This window comes from Natator depressus, chromosome 20, assembly GCF_965152275.1.
Source record: "Natator depressus isolate rNatDep1 chromosome 20, rNatDep2.hap1, whole genome shotgun sequence".
In the NCBI taxonomy this organism is placed as follows: domain Eukaryota; kingdom Metazoa; phylum Chordata; order Testudines; family Cheloniidae; genus Natator; species Natator depressus.
In genome coordinates this window covers 12,791,601-12,806,458 of record NC_134253.1, presented here as the reverse complement: position 1 = coordinate 12,806,458, position 14,858 = coordinate 12,791,601, and the positions used below count along the sequence as shown (strand labels likewise).

The window sequence follows — 14,858 nt, the reverse complement described above, 5'->3', positions numbered from 1 at the left end:
CACAATGGAGTACTAACTCAAGACAGAGGCTTGGGGTGTTACTGCAATACAATAAAACTTTCAGCCACACTAGCTTTATTGTAAAAAAAATAAAATCTTTATTTAAAAAGATGCGTTCAAATATGAACGAGTGAACACAGCTACACAGCAGCTCTGCGACTCTCCATGGAGACATCAACTGGGCTTCCGGCTAGATAAGAGAAAGTATTGCAAGGAAGTGAGAGAGCACATGAGCAGAGGGCAGACATTACCACAAGTCATCTGGGATCACTAGTAGGTCTGCTTCTTGCGTGGGCTTCTAAATTGCTTCACATTAGACAAAGCACCCCTTATTCCTGTTTGAGGGTTGAAATCTACCCCAGGCCCAACAGAGGTAGTTTTCCCAACAAAGCATACTACATCCATGAAGAGAAGACACCAGGCATTAACAGCAGTCATAAACAGAGTGGCCTACAATGAGAAACCCCCACAACAGTTCTCACCTTTTAAAGCAGCCACTGCAGACGTACATGGAGTCCTCTAGTTTAGAGGGCAGGCTTAGCACTGGGCATTTCCTCCTACAAAAGTGAAGGCACACATTAGATTCTCCAGCATAGCTGCTTTCCAGTACATTTAAAAGCTACCCTGCATGACCACCCCATTGCAATTTAAAGAGTTAACTGCTGGCCAATTTGAGTGCCCTCTGAAAGGTACAGACAGCGCACTAAGGCAGTTTATAGCACCTGGACTGCAGTGCTAAGCAAGTGGGTAAACATTAAGCAGCTCCAATAATAATGGCAATAGAATGAGAGGCGGTGACTTGAGAATGAACGTGCCAAAATACGTGGGCGAGCATTACTTTCAGGCCAGTGACCAAGTAATTTAAAGTCACTATATTCCAGCCATCTGGTGCTTGCGCTTACAGCACTGGGCGAGTTTAAAAAAGCAGCCCATCTTGTAGATTTCAAGACAGCTAGCCTGACTACTTGGGTTCATTACACAAAGCTTTAGCAAAAAGTACTCGACAAATTAATTTCAGGCAAAACCATACGGACATAAGTAAAATCTGTTCTTACCTACAAGCACAGTAATAAAACCTTGCCTTCTGGATCTGACTGCTAGTCCTAAGAGCAAGGATCTTTACTCTTGTCTGCCTCCTTCGATGGTCACTGATACTCCACTCCCTCCTAGAGTGCAGAGCCTGCACCTGGCTTATCTGTGTACACTGGACTCCACACACAAGTGTCTACTCTCTCTCAGCTGTAGAAGTGTCTGAACTCGAAGCCATTCGTGCTATGCTTGCTAGCAGCTCCTAGTAGCTCAACATCTGCATGTCTCCTGGATCTTTAAGCTACTTAGTTCTTGGCTCTTGGAGTGCCTTCCTCTGTTGTGGTATGCTACCATGTCCTCAACGTTATCAAGCCATGCCAAGAGTATACTCCATGAATCCTGAGGTCTCGTCTCCCTCTATAAGTTTAGGATCCACCTGCTATTGCAAACTCAGCCACATAAAACCCAATGGAACTAAAACTTTTTTTTTTTTTTGCATTCCACATTAATACACTTCATAATCATTCAACTGAAGAGATCGGTTAGAAATATGCCAACACGATTTAGACAGAGGCCTGCTTCAAACAGTTACCATGGGGCTAAGTTGCTCTTTATCAAAGGATTGAGATCACCAGTGAATGCCTTCTGATTTGAAATACCAGCAGAAGAACTGAGAGCTCTGCAATGACTCCCATGTTCTGCAATGCAGCAAACAGAAGGAAACTAAAGCTATGCTTTTAGGCAGCTGGAGGAAGCAGCAGTTTGCATAAGAGGGGAACTGCAAAATGTAGATTTTATACTCATTTACATCAGAAAGCTCAGGTCTTCACTGCGCTGGAAGCTTAGAACGGAAGAAGGCGTGCAAGTTCAGAGTTTTTATCCCAACTACTTCAGCAGTTGGAATTTAAACCTCTAAAACATAGGCAGTAAGATTTTAATGTTCCTCAAATTACAGGGCTGGGGAAGATTGTTCATCCGACCTCATCTCCAGCCCTCTCGTACACGCCAGCAAAGATCTGATATTCCTAATGAGGAGCAGAAGAAGCTGGTTTACATTTTGGGGCTATCCCCTGAGGTCAGTTTCTTCCTCTGCAGTTCCCCTTTAAAACAGGCTGAGGCACAGTTAGTTATCAACCAGTTTAAAAACAAAAAAAGGGAGATTCAGTTACAGCAGTTGAATGGCTATGTTTAAACACAGGTTTAAAACTGCAATGGAAACACACTGCATCAGTCAGAAAATGCCTCAGATATCAAGAGGCTACCATTCAGACAACTTCTGCAGAACCCACTCAGTGCTTAGAAGAGGCAGAGATTAGAGTTTGGTTTCAGCAGTCTGAGAAACTGCAACTGTTTCTCAAAGCTGGAAGCTGTATTTGAGAATCAACCCCTTTGCTGAGCACTTGTGTTAAAGAAAAATGCAATGCAACTTTCCCAGCATGAGGCCCAAGCTGATCTACCTATGGTCACGATACCACTGTCCAGCTGGTGGAAACATTTAACATAGGCATCTGAGCTGGATAGCTTTGCGAGAAACAAAAGTGCAGCTTGCTTTCAAAGTAACCCTGGATGCACTCAGCTTTCCTTTATCATTACACAGGTAAGATTTCATGGCCACTAGACTGGCCTCCATTAGTATCTCCTGCTGCTTGCTGTGAATTCGGGGTGTGCTTCTCAGCAGAACTACACCCCCCCCCCCACTGCTAGATCTGGGTTTTAGAATTGCTCTTCCTTTTCCAAAAGTAGCAAAGGAGTTTTAGTTCCCACCTCTGTCAGCCATTAGGGTTTGGGTAACTGGACAGAAGATCCATACCAATGAGAGTTAATGCCCCTAACTTTGTGAGATAACCCAGGGACAGTTTTATGGGAAGTTTTGGCTGGCAGGGACTGGTCCATTACACTTCAATTTACAGCCTAAGCTACTCAACATCAACTGACTTTTGTTCTTGTATAGAGCAGGATCCTGATATACTTTGTTCAGGCAAGGTAATCTTGTTGGGTGAGAAAGGGTTTACATGGGCATATACACCATGCAAAGAATTAGCCCCTTTTGGTTGCTGTAAGACAGTCTCTGGACCCATCTACACTAGCAGACTTTGCAGCTGTAATTCACCAACAGCTGCATCTGCGGCAGCTGGGGTACAGGATAGCCAAATTCTGTCTACAAGGGTTACACAGAGGCAGCACACCGAAATCTACAGATTCCATTGGTGGTTACAGCTGTGAAGTTTGCTAATGCACACATCCTCTGGCATTAGTATTCAGGACCCAGCTCAGGAGGCCTGAAAAGGCCCACAAATGACTGTTCCTGCCCAGTGATACTGCAGTGGACTATTGCTGAGCTATACCTGGTCTAGTTACATGCAGGTACTGCTGCATTCATATAGCTAGGATGGCATTCAATTGACTTATATCAGACTAACTTACACAGCACATTTAAAAAAAGACACATTTATTCAGCGTCATGATCAGTCTATTACAATTAGCAATCAACAGCATGGGTGCGGAAAAAAATAAAATAAATTCTACATAAAAACCCTTATTGGAATGCTTTGCACTTTCCACAGAACAGAAACTAAAATAACCTGTTATACAATTAGTCACAAATACAGTCCTTATGTTTGCAAAGGAGAGTTTGTCTAACACATGTCTTCATGTAGCAGCTACACCCTGCCACAACTGTGTTTGGCTGAGTTCACAACTGTTGTAACCTGTAGCTTCCCTGTCCCTTCTCTGGCTCTCCTCTCCTGCTAAGCTTTGTTTCCTGTTGAATAATATGGAATAAAGTTGTTAATCTAAACACATTGAGACTCAAGGCTACAATCCAATAGCAAGTTCGTTCCCACAGATAGCTGATCGGAATATTAGCTTAAACAACCACATTTTACTGAAATTAAGTCTTTTTACTGTGTACTTGCTCAGCTACATTAGTTACTATTACTGATTCGCTAGCATGATACGTTTGACTGAGAGGTGCAACGTCCAGATGCTTACCTGGTAGTTAAAACCGTCTCCCACCGCCATAACTACCGCCACTACTGGAGCCACCGTAGCCACCTGAGAGAGCAATTGGAGACGGCGTTATAGCAGTGCTTTTCAAACTTTTGTTCTGGTGACCCCTTTCAGATAGCAAGCCTCCGAGTGCGACCCCCCTATAAATTAAAAACACTTCTCATATATTTAACACCATTATAAATGCTGGAGGCAAAGCAGGGTCTGGGGTAGAGGCTGGCAGTTTGCGATGTAATAATCTCGCGACCCCCTGAGGGATCTCGACCCCCAGTTTGAGAAGCCCTGTGTTATAGCAAACACAGAGATTGAGGGTTTGGCAAACCTGACTGTAAGGTAGGGCAGTGGATTAGATTCAGGTAAGCCAAAATTGCGAAGGACTGCTTTTCATCCCAATCGTATGTTTGAATGTCTGCAATATAAGCATTTTCTGAAGCATGAGTTTGTTCCTGTTGGATATTCAAGTTGTAATACTCAGCTAGAATTACATTTGATTTATTATGATTATAGCAAGTTAAGTCTGTGTGAGGTTAAATGGACAAGGATATTTTCATGTCAGGAGAAAAGCTTTGTAACTGTGGGCTGGTGACTGTTCCTGTGGTTAAAGCTAGATAATTGTAGGCCCTCTTGGGAACCTGCAAGTGGGAGGGTGGAAGCCTGCCCACTGCTAAAGGACCTCCCCCAGCCTAAGGGGAGGATCCACAAAGTCCGGGATCTCAATTAGTTGCAGCGGACAACTAGGCAGGTAGATTTTAAGCTTGTACCACAAGTGTGGCATCGTGATATTGGCTTAGGCTTCTCTCACGCCTACTCCCCTTTACAAGGACGGACCCCTCATTCTGAGACTCACCACCACTGCTGTACGGACCAGAGCTCCTGCCTCCGAAGTTCCCTCCTTTCATAGGGCCAAAGTTTGAAGATTGGTTGTTGTAACTGCCAAAGTCATTGTAGTTTCCACCACCTCCAAAACTGCTTCCTAAGGAGTGGAACAAGCAATAGGAAGGCTGTGATCTGTAATGCCTTTCTCAGCAACAGTACACTTTGCAGGGCATCCGACTGCAGGGCAGTTTTTGCAGCTTGATTTTGAGAACTCAAAGGCAGCCTCAAGAGTGAGGACGTTCTCTTACCTCTGCAACATGGCAGGGGAGGGAGAGAGGTGGCCCAAGGCTGGAGACGACACAGAACGGAATTTTGGGAAACAGGAGGTACAACATACCATGTGATAATGGGGAGGTTCACCTAGCGTAGGAAGTTATGCCCCATGTCAGTCTACTAGTAACGAAGGCTTTTGTCATGAAACTGTAGCAGAGCAGAAAGAACTGGCATTGCTGTTTGAAAGCCAAATAGTCCACTTCTGGGCAAGGTCCCCTAGTGACAGTGGGGGGATACTTACCTCCACTGCCGCTGCCAAAGCCACCACCTCCGTTGTTATAGCCATCGTAGTTGCCACTGCCACCATAGCCTCTGCTTCCCCCAGAGTAGCTAGGCCCACCGCCGCCGCCGCCACCATAACCTACAAAATAAAAACACAAGACTGCTGAATTCCAGTATTTCACAACCCACAGTCCACTGATGGAATTAGACACTCCCCAAAGAACTGATCACAGCATGCACTTTGATAAATCAATATATTTGTACAGAAAATTTGTGACCAATCAATGTGACATGCTTAACACAATAATTATTCTATCTGGATGGATCCAGTTGGGTCCATGCTGTAGTCAGTTTGTATCAGCCATCCGCCAGGCCAAGGGATTGTAGTTTAGTCACTTTCCTCATGTCACCAGCGCTTCTTCATGGGCGTAGCACCTTTGAGCCTGGAAACAAGGCAACCTGGCCGCTGACATATCAGTAAAGTTATGCTTTGGCCTTACCCTCATTGCTAAATCCATTATAGCCGTCTCCACTGCCTCCATAGCCACCACCGCGGCTGCCACCAAACCCACCTGAAAAGAACAAACCTTTGTGTTCAGTCTATCCGGGAAGGGAAACTGTCAGGTGATGGCGCCCAGGGCACACGGTTTTGTAAGCCAGTTTTACAGAATGAAGCAGCTGTATAAATTGATGGAGACTGTTGCAAGGAATCAGGGATTCCAAGGTCTGCCTGAATGAGCCCTTGTACTATGTTAGAACGCAAGAGCCAAGAAAGGAGAATTGCACTTAGTCCAACGTCCAAATCAACAAGTAAAATCAATAGCCAGAACTGCAGCAGCAGGTGTGTTAACCTATGGACTAAAACTTTAGTTTTGTTAGCCGGACAGTATCCTTTTAATTTTAGTCAGAATGATCCCTCAAGTCACTTACCACGACCACTAAAGTTGCTGCCACGGTTAAAGTTGTCATTTCCACCAAATCCACCTCCACGGCCGCCACCACTGAAGTTCCCAGAGCCACTGCGACCTAGAAGAGAGAGTAGTGTTTGTGAATGGCACAGCTAATTATCAAGGGGCCATTTGGATTAATTTCAAACTGATTTACAGAAACTGGCACTCACCTCTTTGGCTGGATGAAGCGCTGGCCATTTCTTGCTTTGAAAGTGCTTTCCTCACTTCGCAGTTGTGGCCATTCACAGTGTGATACTTCTGAACTGAAAGGGAAGAATCAGACATTACTAGGTTGTTATTAACTGTTACATCCACAATTGCGTCCTGATTTTAAGCCAAGGACAATTCCCCTTCAAATACCATAAATTCTTCACTGGTTTGCAGAGTTTTGCGTAATAGACTCGCTGGGATACTTACTAACAATCTTGTCCACAGAGTCGTGGTCATCAAACGTGACAAACGCAAAACCTCTCTTCTTGCCACTGCCACGGTCTGTCATGATCTCAATCACTTCGATTTTGCCATACTGTTCAAAGTAGTCTCTCAGGTGGTGCTCCTCTGTGTCTTCCTTAATCCCACCAACGAAGATTTTCTTCACTGTAAGGTGAGCTCCAGGCCTCTGAGAGTCCTATGCAGGACAGAATAGAGCAATATGAAGTATTATCTGAGATGTACGAATTTAGGACACCACAAACACTGGTCTGAACAGCAAGGCTCCGATAGCTCAAACAAAGAAAGCCAACACTCAAAATTGTGGTAGTTGTACACTATGACTGCGAACAGAAGTTAAAGGCTAGTGCACAGCTGAAATTTTGTCCCCCTTCATAATCAATTGTAGTGAGTGACTAATGGCATGGTTCTGCTTTAAGAATTTCAGTACCATCTATGCCAAAGTTGGACAAACATTTTGGCCCGAGGGCCACATCTGGGTATGGAAATTGTTTGGCGGGCCACGAATGCTCAAGAAATTGGGGCTGGGGTGCAGGAGGGGGTGCGGGCTCTGGGGTGGGGCCAGAAATGAGGAGTTCAGGGTGTGGGAGGGGGCTCTGGGCTGGGGATATGTGGGCTCCAGCTGGAAGTGTGGGCTCCAGGGTGGGGCATGCAGGAGGGTGCTCCGGGCTAGGATTGAGGGGATCAGAGCTGGGGCATGGGAAGGACTCAGGGGTGCAGGCTCCGGGCAGCCCTTATCTCAAGCAGCTCCTGGAAGCAGCGGCATGTCTCCACTCCCGCTTATCCGTGGAGGCACGGCAGCCCTGCCCTGCAGCTCCCATTGGCCAGTTTGCAGTCAATGGGAGCTGCGGGGACAGAGCAGAGCCCCCTGGCTGCTCCTGCACATACGAGCTGGAGGGGGGACATGCCACTGCACCCAGGAACTGCGGCACTCGCACACGGAGAGGGCCTCGACCCCGCTTCCCAGCTGGAGCTCGAGGGCCGGATTAAATCAGCCCACCCCGATCTATGCCATTGACTAATGTCCTTTTTTTGGGGGCGGGAGGGGCAGCACATGTTCTTGCTGGCACCAGTGCATTGGCAGTTACAGCCAGCATGATTAATGTAGGGGGAGTTCTGTGTGTGGGGAGTGGCTGCTTCCCCAACCCATGAAGAGGACAGGAGCTATTCTTTTCAGTTTAAACCCTTGATTATAGCCACACCATAATCACAATAACCTCATCCCACTCCCTACACATCCACACAGGACCATTTAACACTATCACCAGTGCGTGAACAGCCAATTTAAGGCTACAGAAACGTCATGATTAGATTAAACATTAATTCATACCTCTCTGGATACAGCCCTCTTTGGTTCAACAACTCTGCCATCAACTTTGTGTGGTCTAGCATTCATGGCAGCATCAACCTCTTCTACTGTAGAGTATGTAACAAACCCAAAGCCCCTGGAGCGCTTGGTATTTGGATCTCTCATTACCTAGAAATGACATCTCTATTAGTGACCGAAGTAGATAATGTGAAACAACCAAAGTGGCATACAGATGAGAACAAAGGAACATCTAAGGTTATTATCTAGCATTGGTTTTGTCCTACAAGTTACTGAAAACCTTTGACTGCCAGAAGCTGGGACTGGATGACAAAATGGATTATTCAACAATTGCCCACTTCTGTTAATTCCCTCTAAACTAGCATTTGACATCAGCCACTGTTGGAAGACAGGATACTGGGCTAGATGGACCACTGTTCTGACACAATATGGCCATCCCTATGTACAGTGAACCCTTCAGAGCAACACTAAGTATGCAACTAGACCAATTCTGTACTATTCCACTATCTAGGAATAGTGATTTAAGGACTCTTAACTGGTAAGTAAAAACAAAATTCTTCATTTCTCCCCATTGCATCAAAAACCAGTAATGCCACAGAATGAGATTCCTTCACCCATTTCTGAGTTTTAATATCAAATACATATAAGTTTATTTGCTCCCTTCCTATTCCCTGCAAGGAAACGTTTTTACTCCGTTTGACAAAAAGTATTTTGGAAGGCTGCTAAGTTACTGTAACACAGCTGCCCTGCCCAAGAAAAGCCCTAGAGTGCTTCAGCTATGGCGCTGGGACCAGGACACTCACCACACAATCAGTGAGTGTGCCCCACTGCTCGAAGTGGCCACGGAGGCTCTCATCTGTTGTCTCGAAGCTCAGGCCACCGATGAAGAGCTTGCGCAGCTGCTCGGGTTCCTTAGGGGACTAGAGAGGAAGAACAAGCCATGAGATGGGAACAAGATAAACAGCCTCCTGGAGCTAACAATACCCGTTCTCCCCCACCCAAGGGAGCACTGATCTAGGCTAGGGGAGCAGGAATTCCCTTCCCCACAACGGGATCAGAATAGCCTGGCAGTGGGGGGAAAAGCCACCCCCATTACACAGTGGCTTCCAGGCTAACCACAGCTCTGGCCCCTCAGGCTGCTGAGCACTGAGAAAGAGGGGGCCAGCCTCCCCGTGCACTGATCACCGGGCCTACCCCCCCACGAGGCCTTGCATCCTGCACAGCCCAGGCGCCTAGCGCGGGAGAAGGGCGAGCCGAGCAGACACGCACACGATGTCCGCCACGCGCCGCTCGGCCGGCCGCCATAGCTCGGATCTGGTTCTGCACAAAGACGGGCGCAGGCACGAGGGCTCGGAGCGCGGGAGGGCCACACCCAGAGACTGGTCTCCGCCACGCATGCGCGAAAGGGCCGCCCACAGGGGGCGAAAGGAGGGCCGCGCACGCGCGAAAGCTGGGGGGGGCCTCCCCGCCCTCGGGAGCGCACGCGCAGCATGCGGACCGCCGCGGGCGCAAGCAGGGGCCTCGCAGGTTAGACCGAAGCCTAAGAGGCCCCGAAATCAGAAAAGAGCCACCGGAGCAGCAGGGCCAGGGGAGGGCCGCGTGGAGAAGATGGCGGCCGGAGTCCTGGGGCTTGGCTCACCTCGGACTTGGACATGGCGGCGGGTGGGGGGGGGTGCAGGCCTCCGTCTCAGACTGCTGCGCGCGCGATGCTTCCTCCGTGAGGCGCCGATACAGAAAGGGCTGAATGACGAGTGCGTCGCCGCCTCACTCCACCGCCCCCCTTAGGGCTCCGCCCGCCGCGCGCTCCGATTGGATGATGGGGGTCGGGTCACACCCCCTCACATCCGATTGGATAGCCACGAACGACAGACACATCTCATTGGTGGTGGAAATCCTTGACCTACCCCACTGTGGCAGTCTACTGGCTAAGGCAGCCTAAGCCCCGCCCATTAACGTATCTCATTGGGAGTCCATGACTTCCCCCCCCATCTGTCTTTCCCGCTCCGCTCTCAAGAGATACCTCTGATTGGTTTGCTGATGGACAATCACGCTCTAAACTGCCCAATGTTTGGCCGTTGCTGCCAAGCGTTGAGTTTGACTGGCGGGCTGTCTTGTCAATCATTCGATGAGGCGAGGGTGTCAATGATTGTGGTGGGAAGAATTAAATTACCTGTTTTGTGTCACTGGCACTAGACCGCGAGCATTAGCCCTGTGAAACAGACCGGACCTGGGCTTCTGCCTGGCAGCATCACGGAAAAGGGAATAAAAACGCACCAGCCAGAAAGAGCTCATCTGCGCATGCGCTGAGATAAACCTAAGGGCGCTCCCATATGTGTACAAACGGAGGAGGGAAGCGCATTGGCTGCGCATGCGCAATGTGGGGAACCAGGCGCCTGCGCGCTGGGGGGGCTGTTTTGGCGGGCGGCGGGCGTTGCGCAGAAGCAGCCTCGGCTCTGAGGGCCTGCGAGAAGGGGGAGTCGGTGCCGTGCCGTGCCGGACCCGCTTCGTACCCAGGTACCCGGTGGGTGGGAGGCTTGCTGAGTTAGGGCATCGGTTTGTTCGGGCAGGAGACCCGGGGGGGGGGGCGGCAGGGGCTCATTGTATGGAATGAAAGGGGTTAGGGGGCGGGCCCGCGACGCCTGATGTACAGGCTAGCTGGCCAATGGAGGAGCGGGAGCGGGGCTAATGTAGCATGATTGGCAGTACGAGGCACCAGTGCCAACTGCGCGGAAGAGGGAGGGCGCGGTAGCTGGGAGCGACAGCCTTCTCCGCCAATGAGGCAGCCGCATTAGGGAAGGGGAGGTGCTTTCCCCTGAGACTGATGGCGCGGCGGGCTAATGGGCGCGCGGTGTCTCGGGGAGTGCTCCTGAAGCGCATTAGGGTGGTGCTTCAGCCTGATGGGCGGGGCAGCGGGCCAATCGGGGCCCGACGTCGCAGTGCCCGCCTCTGGACCCGATGAGATGGGGGTTGCGAAATGGGGTGCACCCCCAAAGTGCAGGAGGGGACCTGGGAAAGGTAGGGGCCCTGGCCACATCGTCCTGGGTTCTTGACCCGTGCACTGCGCTGTCCTTCAACACCCCCGCTGCTCCCCCTGGAAGCGACCCTGCTGCTTCTCCCTGGTTGGATTCCGTATACCGCTGTGTTTTGCAGCCCCTCCTGCTCCCCCCCCCGATCCCCTGCACTGCCTTGTCCTGTAACCCTCCCCCCCCACGAATCCCCTGCTGCCCCCCCCCCCCATCCCTTGCACAGACTTGTCCTGTAAATCTCCTTCCCCACTGTCTCTTCGACTCTTTGCAACAGCCCCTGGATCCTCTGTGCTGCCCTGCCCTGTAACCTCCCTGGGATCCTAAATCCCCTGAAAATCCCCGCCCCCCCGCCCAACCTTCTGTAACCCTCCCTCCCCCCGCTGGGTTCCCCACAACATCCTGCTTCCTACTGCTTAGTTCCTCCTAGATCCCCTGTAAATCCCTCTCTCCAAAATTCCTCCTACTCCCAATCTCCTGTAAACCTCCCACATGCACCCCCCACCCCAACATCCCCTGTAGCCTCCCCCGTCAACCTCTTGGATCCCCTGCACTGCCCTGTCCTGCAAACATCCCCTCCCAAGATCCCCTGTAACAGGCCTCCCACCTCTCTACAGCTTCCCCCACCAGTTGCCCACCACAGATCTCCTGTATCTCTCCTCCCCCCCCACTCCACCCCCATCACCTGCCACACACTCTCATGCTTGTCACTCCTCCCTGGGATTTCTTGCAACGTCCCCATTCCCTGCAACTCCATCTCCCCTGCTACCCTCCCCCACAGCCCTCCTTGTCCCACCTGCCCCACCCCCCAGATCTCCTGCAAACATACCCCCGCAGCCCATCTCCCTTATCCCCTGCAAAACCACCCCCCTGTAGCCCTCCTCCTCCTCCCAAGGATCTCCCATCTCTCTCTCCTGCAGCCCTTCTCCTCTCCCTGAATGCACCTCACAGTCCTTCCTCTCCTCTCAGGATCCACTGCAACTGCTCACCTACAGCCTCCTGATTAGGAGAGCTACAAACCATACTCTGCACTGCAGCCCCCTGCATGATCTCCAGCAGCCCCCTGCAAACACCACTTAGCTTTTTAGCCCTCCCCACTATTCTTTGCAAACCTCATGGATGTTCTAAGCCCTGCAACCTCCCAACACATCCCCTATCTCTAGAACCCTCACAGTAGGCCTGCTTCTAGCCTTGCAAATCCCTCTGTAGCTCTGCTTGAGATCCTTTGTGAACATCTCCCCCACTCTCATTTTTCATACCAAAACCCTGATGTTCCCAGGATTTCACCTGAAAACCCCATATTGCTCCCAGCCCTGCATATCCTGCAGCTTCTCTTGTGCCTGTGTGACCTCCCAGCCCTGCAAATCCCTGTAGACACCCCTCTTCCTCCCAGTGCTCTCTTTATTTGTAGGTTTCAGAGTAACAGCCGTGTTAGTCTGTATTCGTAAAAAGAAAAAAGAAAAGGAGTACTTGTGGCACCTTAGAGACTAACCAGTTTATTTGAGCATGAGCTTTCGTGAGCTACAGCTCACTTCATCGGATGCATAGCATATACTGGTATATGCTATGCATCCGATGAAGTGAGCTGTGGCTCACGAAAGCTCATGCTCAAATAAACTGGTTAGTCTCTAAGGTGCCACAAGTACTCTTTTTCTTTTTTCTTTATTTGTAGTTATACCCCCCCCATGTTACATGCCTTCATTTCACATCCAGATCCAGTTTGTTGTTAAGTCTTCAGAGCAGTGATCTTGTCTTATGAGCCCAAACTCTGCCACATTCATTCAGGGTTCCTCCTAACCAAGCGCTTCACCCCTCACTGCAACTCTAGGTTAAATATTGTATGCACCACTATTGGCCCATCTACATTCTTGGGAATACAATAGAACCTCAGAGTTACAAACTGACCAGTCAGCAGCACACCTCATTTGGAACTGGAAGTACACAACCAGGCAGCAGCAGAGACAGGAGAAAAAAAAAAAAAGGCAAATACAATACAGTGTTAAATGTAAACTAAAAAAGAAGGAAAGGAGCATTTTTCTTCTGTCATAGTAAAGTTTCAAAGCTGTATTAAGTCAATGTTCAGTTGTAAACTTTTGAAAGAACAACTATAATGTTTTGTTCTGAGTTACGAACGTTTGAGTTATGAACAATCTCCATTCCTAAGGTATACGTAACTATGAGGTTCTACTGTAGTAGTTTCCAGACATGTTCACAACATTCTTGGTTTTGTAGACACCATGACTCCAAGTGCACTAAAGTGTCCTGGGACATGGTCTTGTACACTGTTACGGTATTTGTGTTTGCACATGTGAAAATTAATCTGGAATAAGATAGTTATAATGAGCCACTGTAACTTCACATTCTATCTGAAACCCACTAATACTGTAGTGGTGTTAACTGCCTACTTCACTTTGAGTGGTCTCTTGCAACATGTGTTAACTCCTTATCTGTTCCACCCTTGTATTTAGCTATAACACCCTCAGTACCTTTCCCAGACCTGAAGAAGAGCTCTGTGTAAACTTGAAAGGTTGTCTTTTTCATCAGCAGAAGTTGATCCAATAAAAGAGATTACCTTACCCATCTTGCCTGTCTAATATCCTGGGATCAATATGGCTACAACAACACTGCAATTTACTGTGGGTTAACTATTCCTGATTAACTCCATGTCTGGATGCATTTATTCTAGAATAAGCGTACCTTGTTCTGAATTAGTTTAAACATGGAAAAAGGCATGCTTATTCTGGAATAAGTATCTATATAGAGAGGTAATCCACTTTAAATTCACACACACGCTACCTTATTCTGGATTAATTTTCATGTATGGATACAAAGCTAATAGCAACAGAAGGGGCAGATGGGATTTGGATCTTTGTCTGTTGTATGCCATAGGACAGTGGTTTTAAACTTTTTTTCCTTTGTGGGCCCCTAAATTTTGAATGGAGGTGTGGACCCCTTTGGAAATCTTAGACATAGTCTGCAGACCCCAGGTTGAAAAACACTGTTCTATGGTTATAACAGCCTTTCGTGGGTCCCTTAGACATAGCCTGCAGACCCCCGGGGGTCCGTGGACCAGCAGTTGAAAACCACTGCTGTAGCAGTTACCATGCTCGGGCACTCAGATACATGTTACTGCTCTATATGTAGCAAGATAGAACCAAGCTTTAATCCTGTATGTAAAGAAAAAGTATCTGGATGTCTTTGACTGATTTTTACCACTCTTGTAATTGTATAATAAAGCAAAGGTAATCTAATTTCATACTGATTGTCTGAATTCTTATTAACTCTTCCTTTGCCGTTGCCTCCAGAATTGGTCTATGTGGCAAAATTGTCCAGGTGTCTAATGAGGGACTCAGAGAGCCTTTTCCCCCTCTAAAGGAAGGCAGGATTTCAGAACTTGATGAACCAGTTACCTGCTTTTGTTAGGCAAATCCTATGCTTGAGGGTTTCCTTTGAGGAGACTGTATTCTGCCCACCTATTTCAGAACAAGAGGCAATGAGAATTTAATGGTGGGAGTGGTATTCCTTACTGAAATACGGGGTTTATTTCTTACCCCCACTGTCTAGTTACCATGATGTTTGGAAACCAAGTTATATACACACGCACATGTTAAATTAGACCAGGTAACTGGAGCCTATGCTTCAGAACTTACCCTTGTGTAACTTTAATTTCTGTATGCCTAAGTACTTGTATGGCTCTCA

At 48.4% G+C, this 14,858-nt stretch overlaps 2 protein-coding genes across 6 annotated transcripts in view; one reads left to right on the top strand and one right to left on the bottom strand.

The window, feature by feature from the left end:
- Nucleotides 1–1,331: 1,331 nt before the first annotated feature.
- HNRNPA1 (heterogeneous nuclear ribonucleoprotein A1) lies at nt 1,332–9,815 on the bottom strand. 5 transcript variants are annotated; one of them, XM_074935746.1, is made up of 11 exons: nt 9,776–9,815; nt 8,940–9,056; nt 8,140–8,286; nt 6,777–6,987; nt 6,530–6,622; nt 6,340–6,435; nt 5,910–5,981; nt 5,429–5,548; nt 4,886–5,011; nt 4,021–4,083; nt 1,332–3,790 (listed from the first exon to the last, which is right to left on the bottom strand). In XM_074935746.1, the coding sequence occupies exons 1-10, from the start codon at nt 9,788–9,790 to the stop codon at nt 4,028–4,030; spliced, it is 1,053 nt and encodes a 350-aa protein (XP_074791847.1). In that variant the 5' UTR covers nt 9,791–9,815; the 3' UTR covers nt 1,332–3,790; nt 4,021–4,027. The 5 variants fall into 5 exon arrangements, with proteins under 5 accessions (XP_074791847.1, XP_074791846.1, XP_074791844.1 ...); XM_074935745.1 differs by lacking the exon at nt 9,776–9,815 and adding an exon at nt 9,406–9,533; XM_074935743.1 differs by lacking the exon at nt 9,776–9,815 and adding an exon at nt 9,331–9,456.
- A 689-nt stretch (nt 9,816–10,504) lies between these two features.
- CBX5 (chromobox 5) overlaps nt 10,505–14,858 on the top strand; it is a 59,166-nt gene continuing 54,812 nt past the window's right edge. The window contains 2 exon segments of the mRNA XM_074935352.1: nt 10,505–10,621; nt 10,624–10,650. Of these exon segments, the coding sequence (XP_074791453.1) occupies nt 10,505–10,621; nt 10,624–10,650 (144 nt within the window).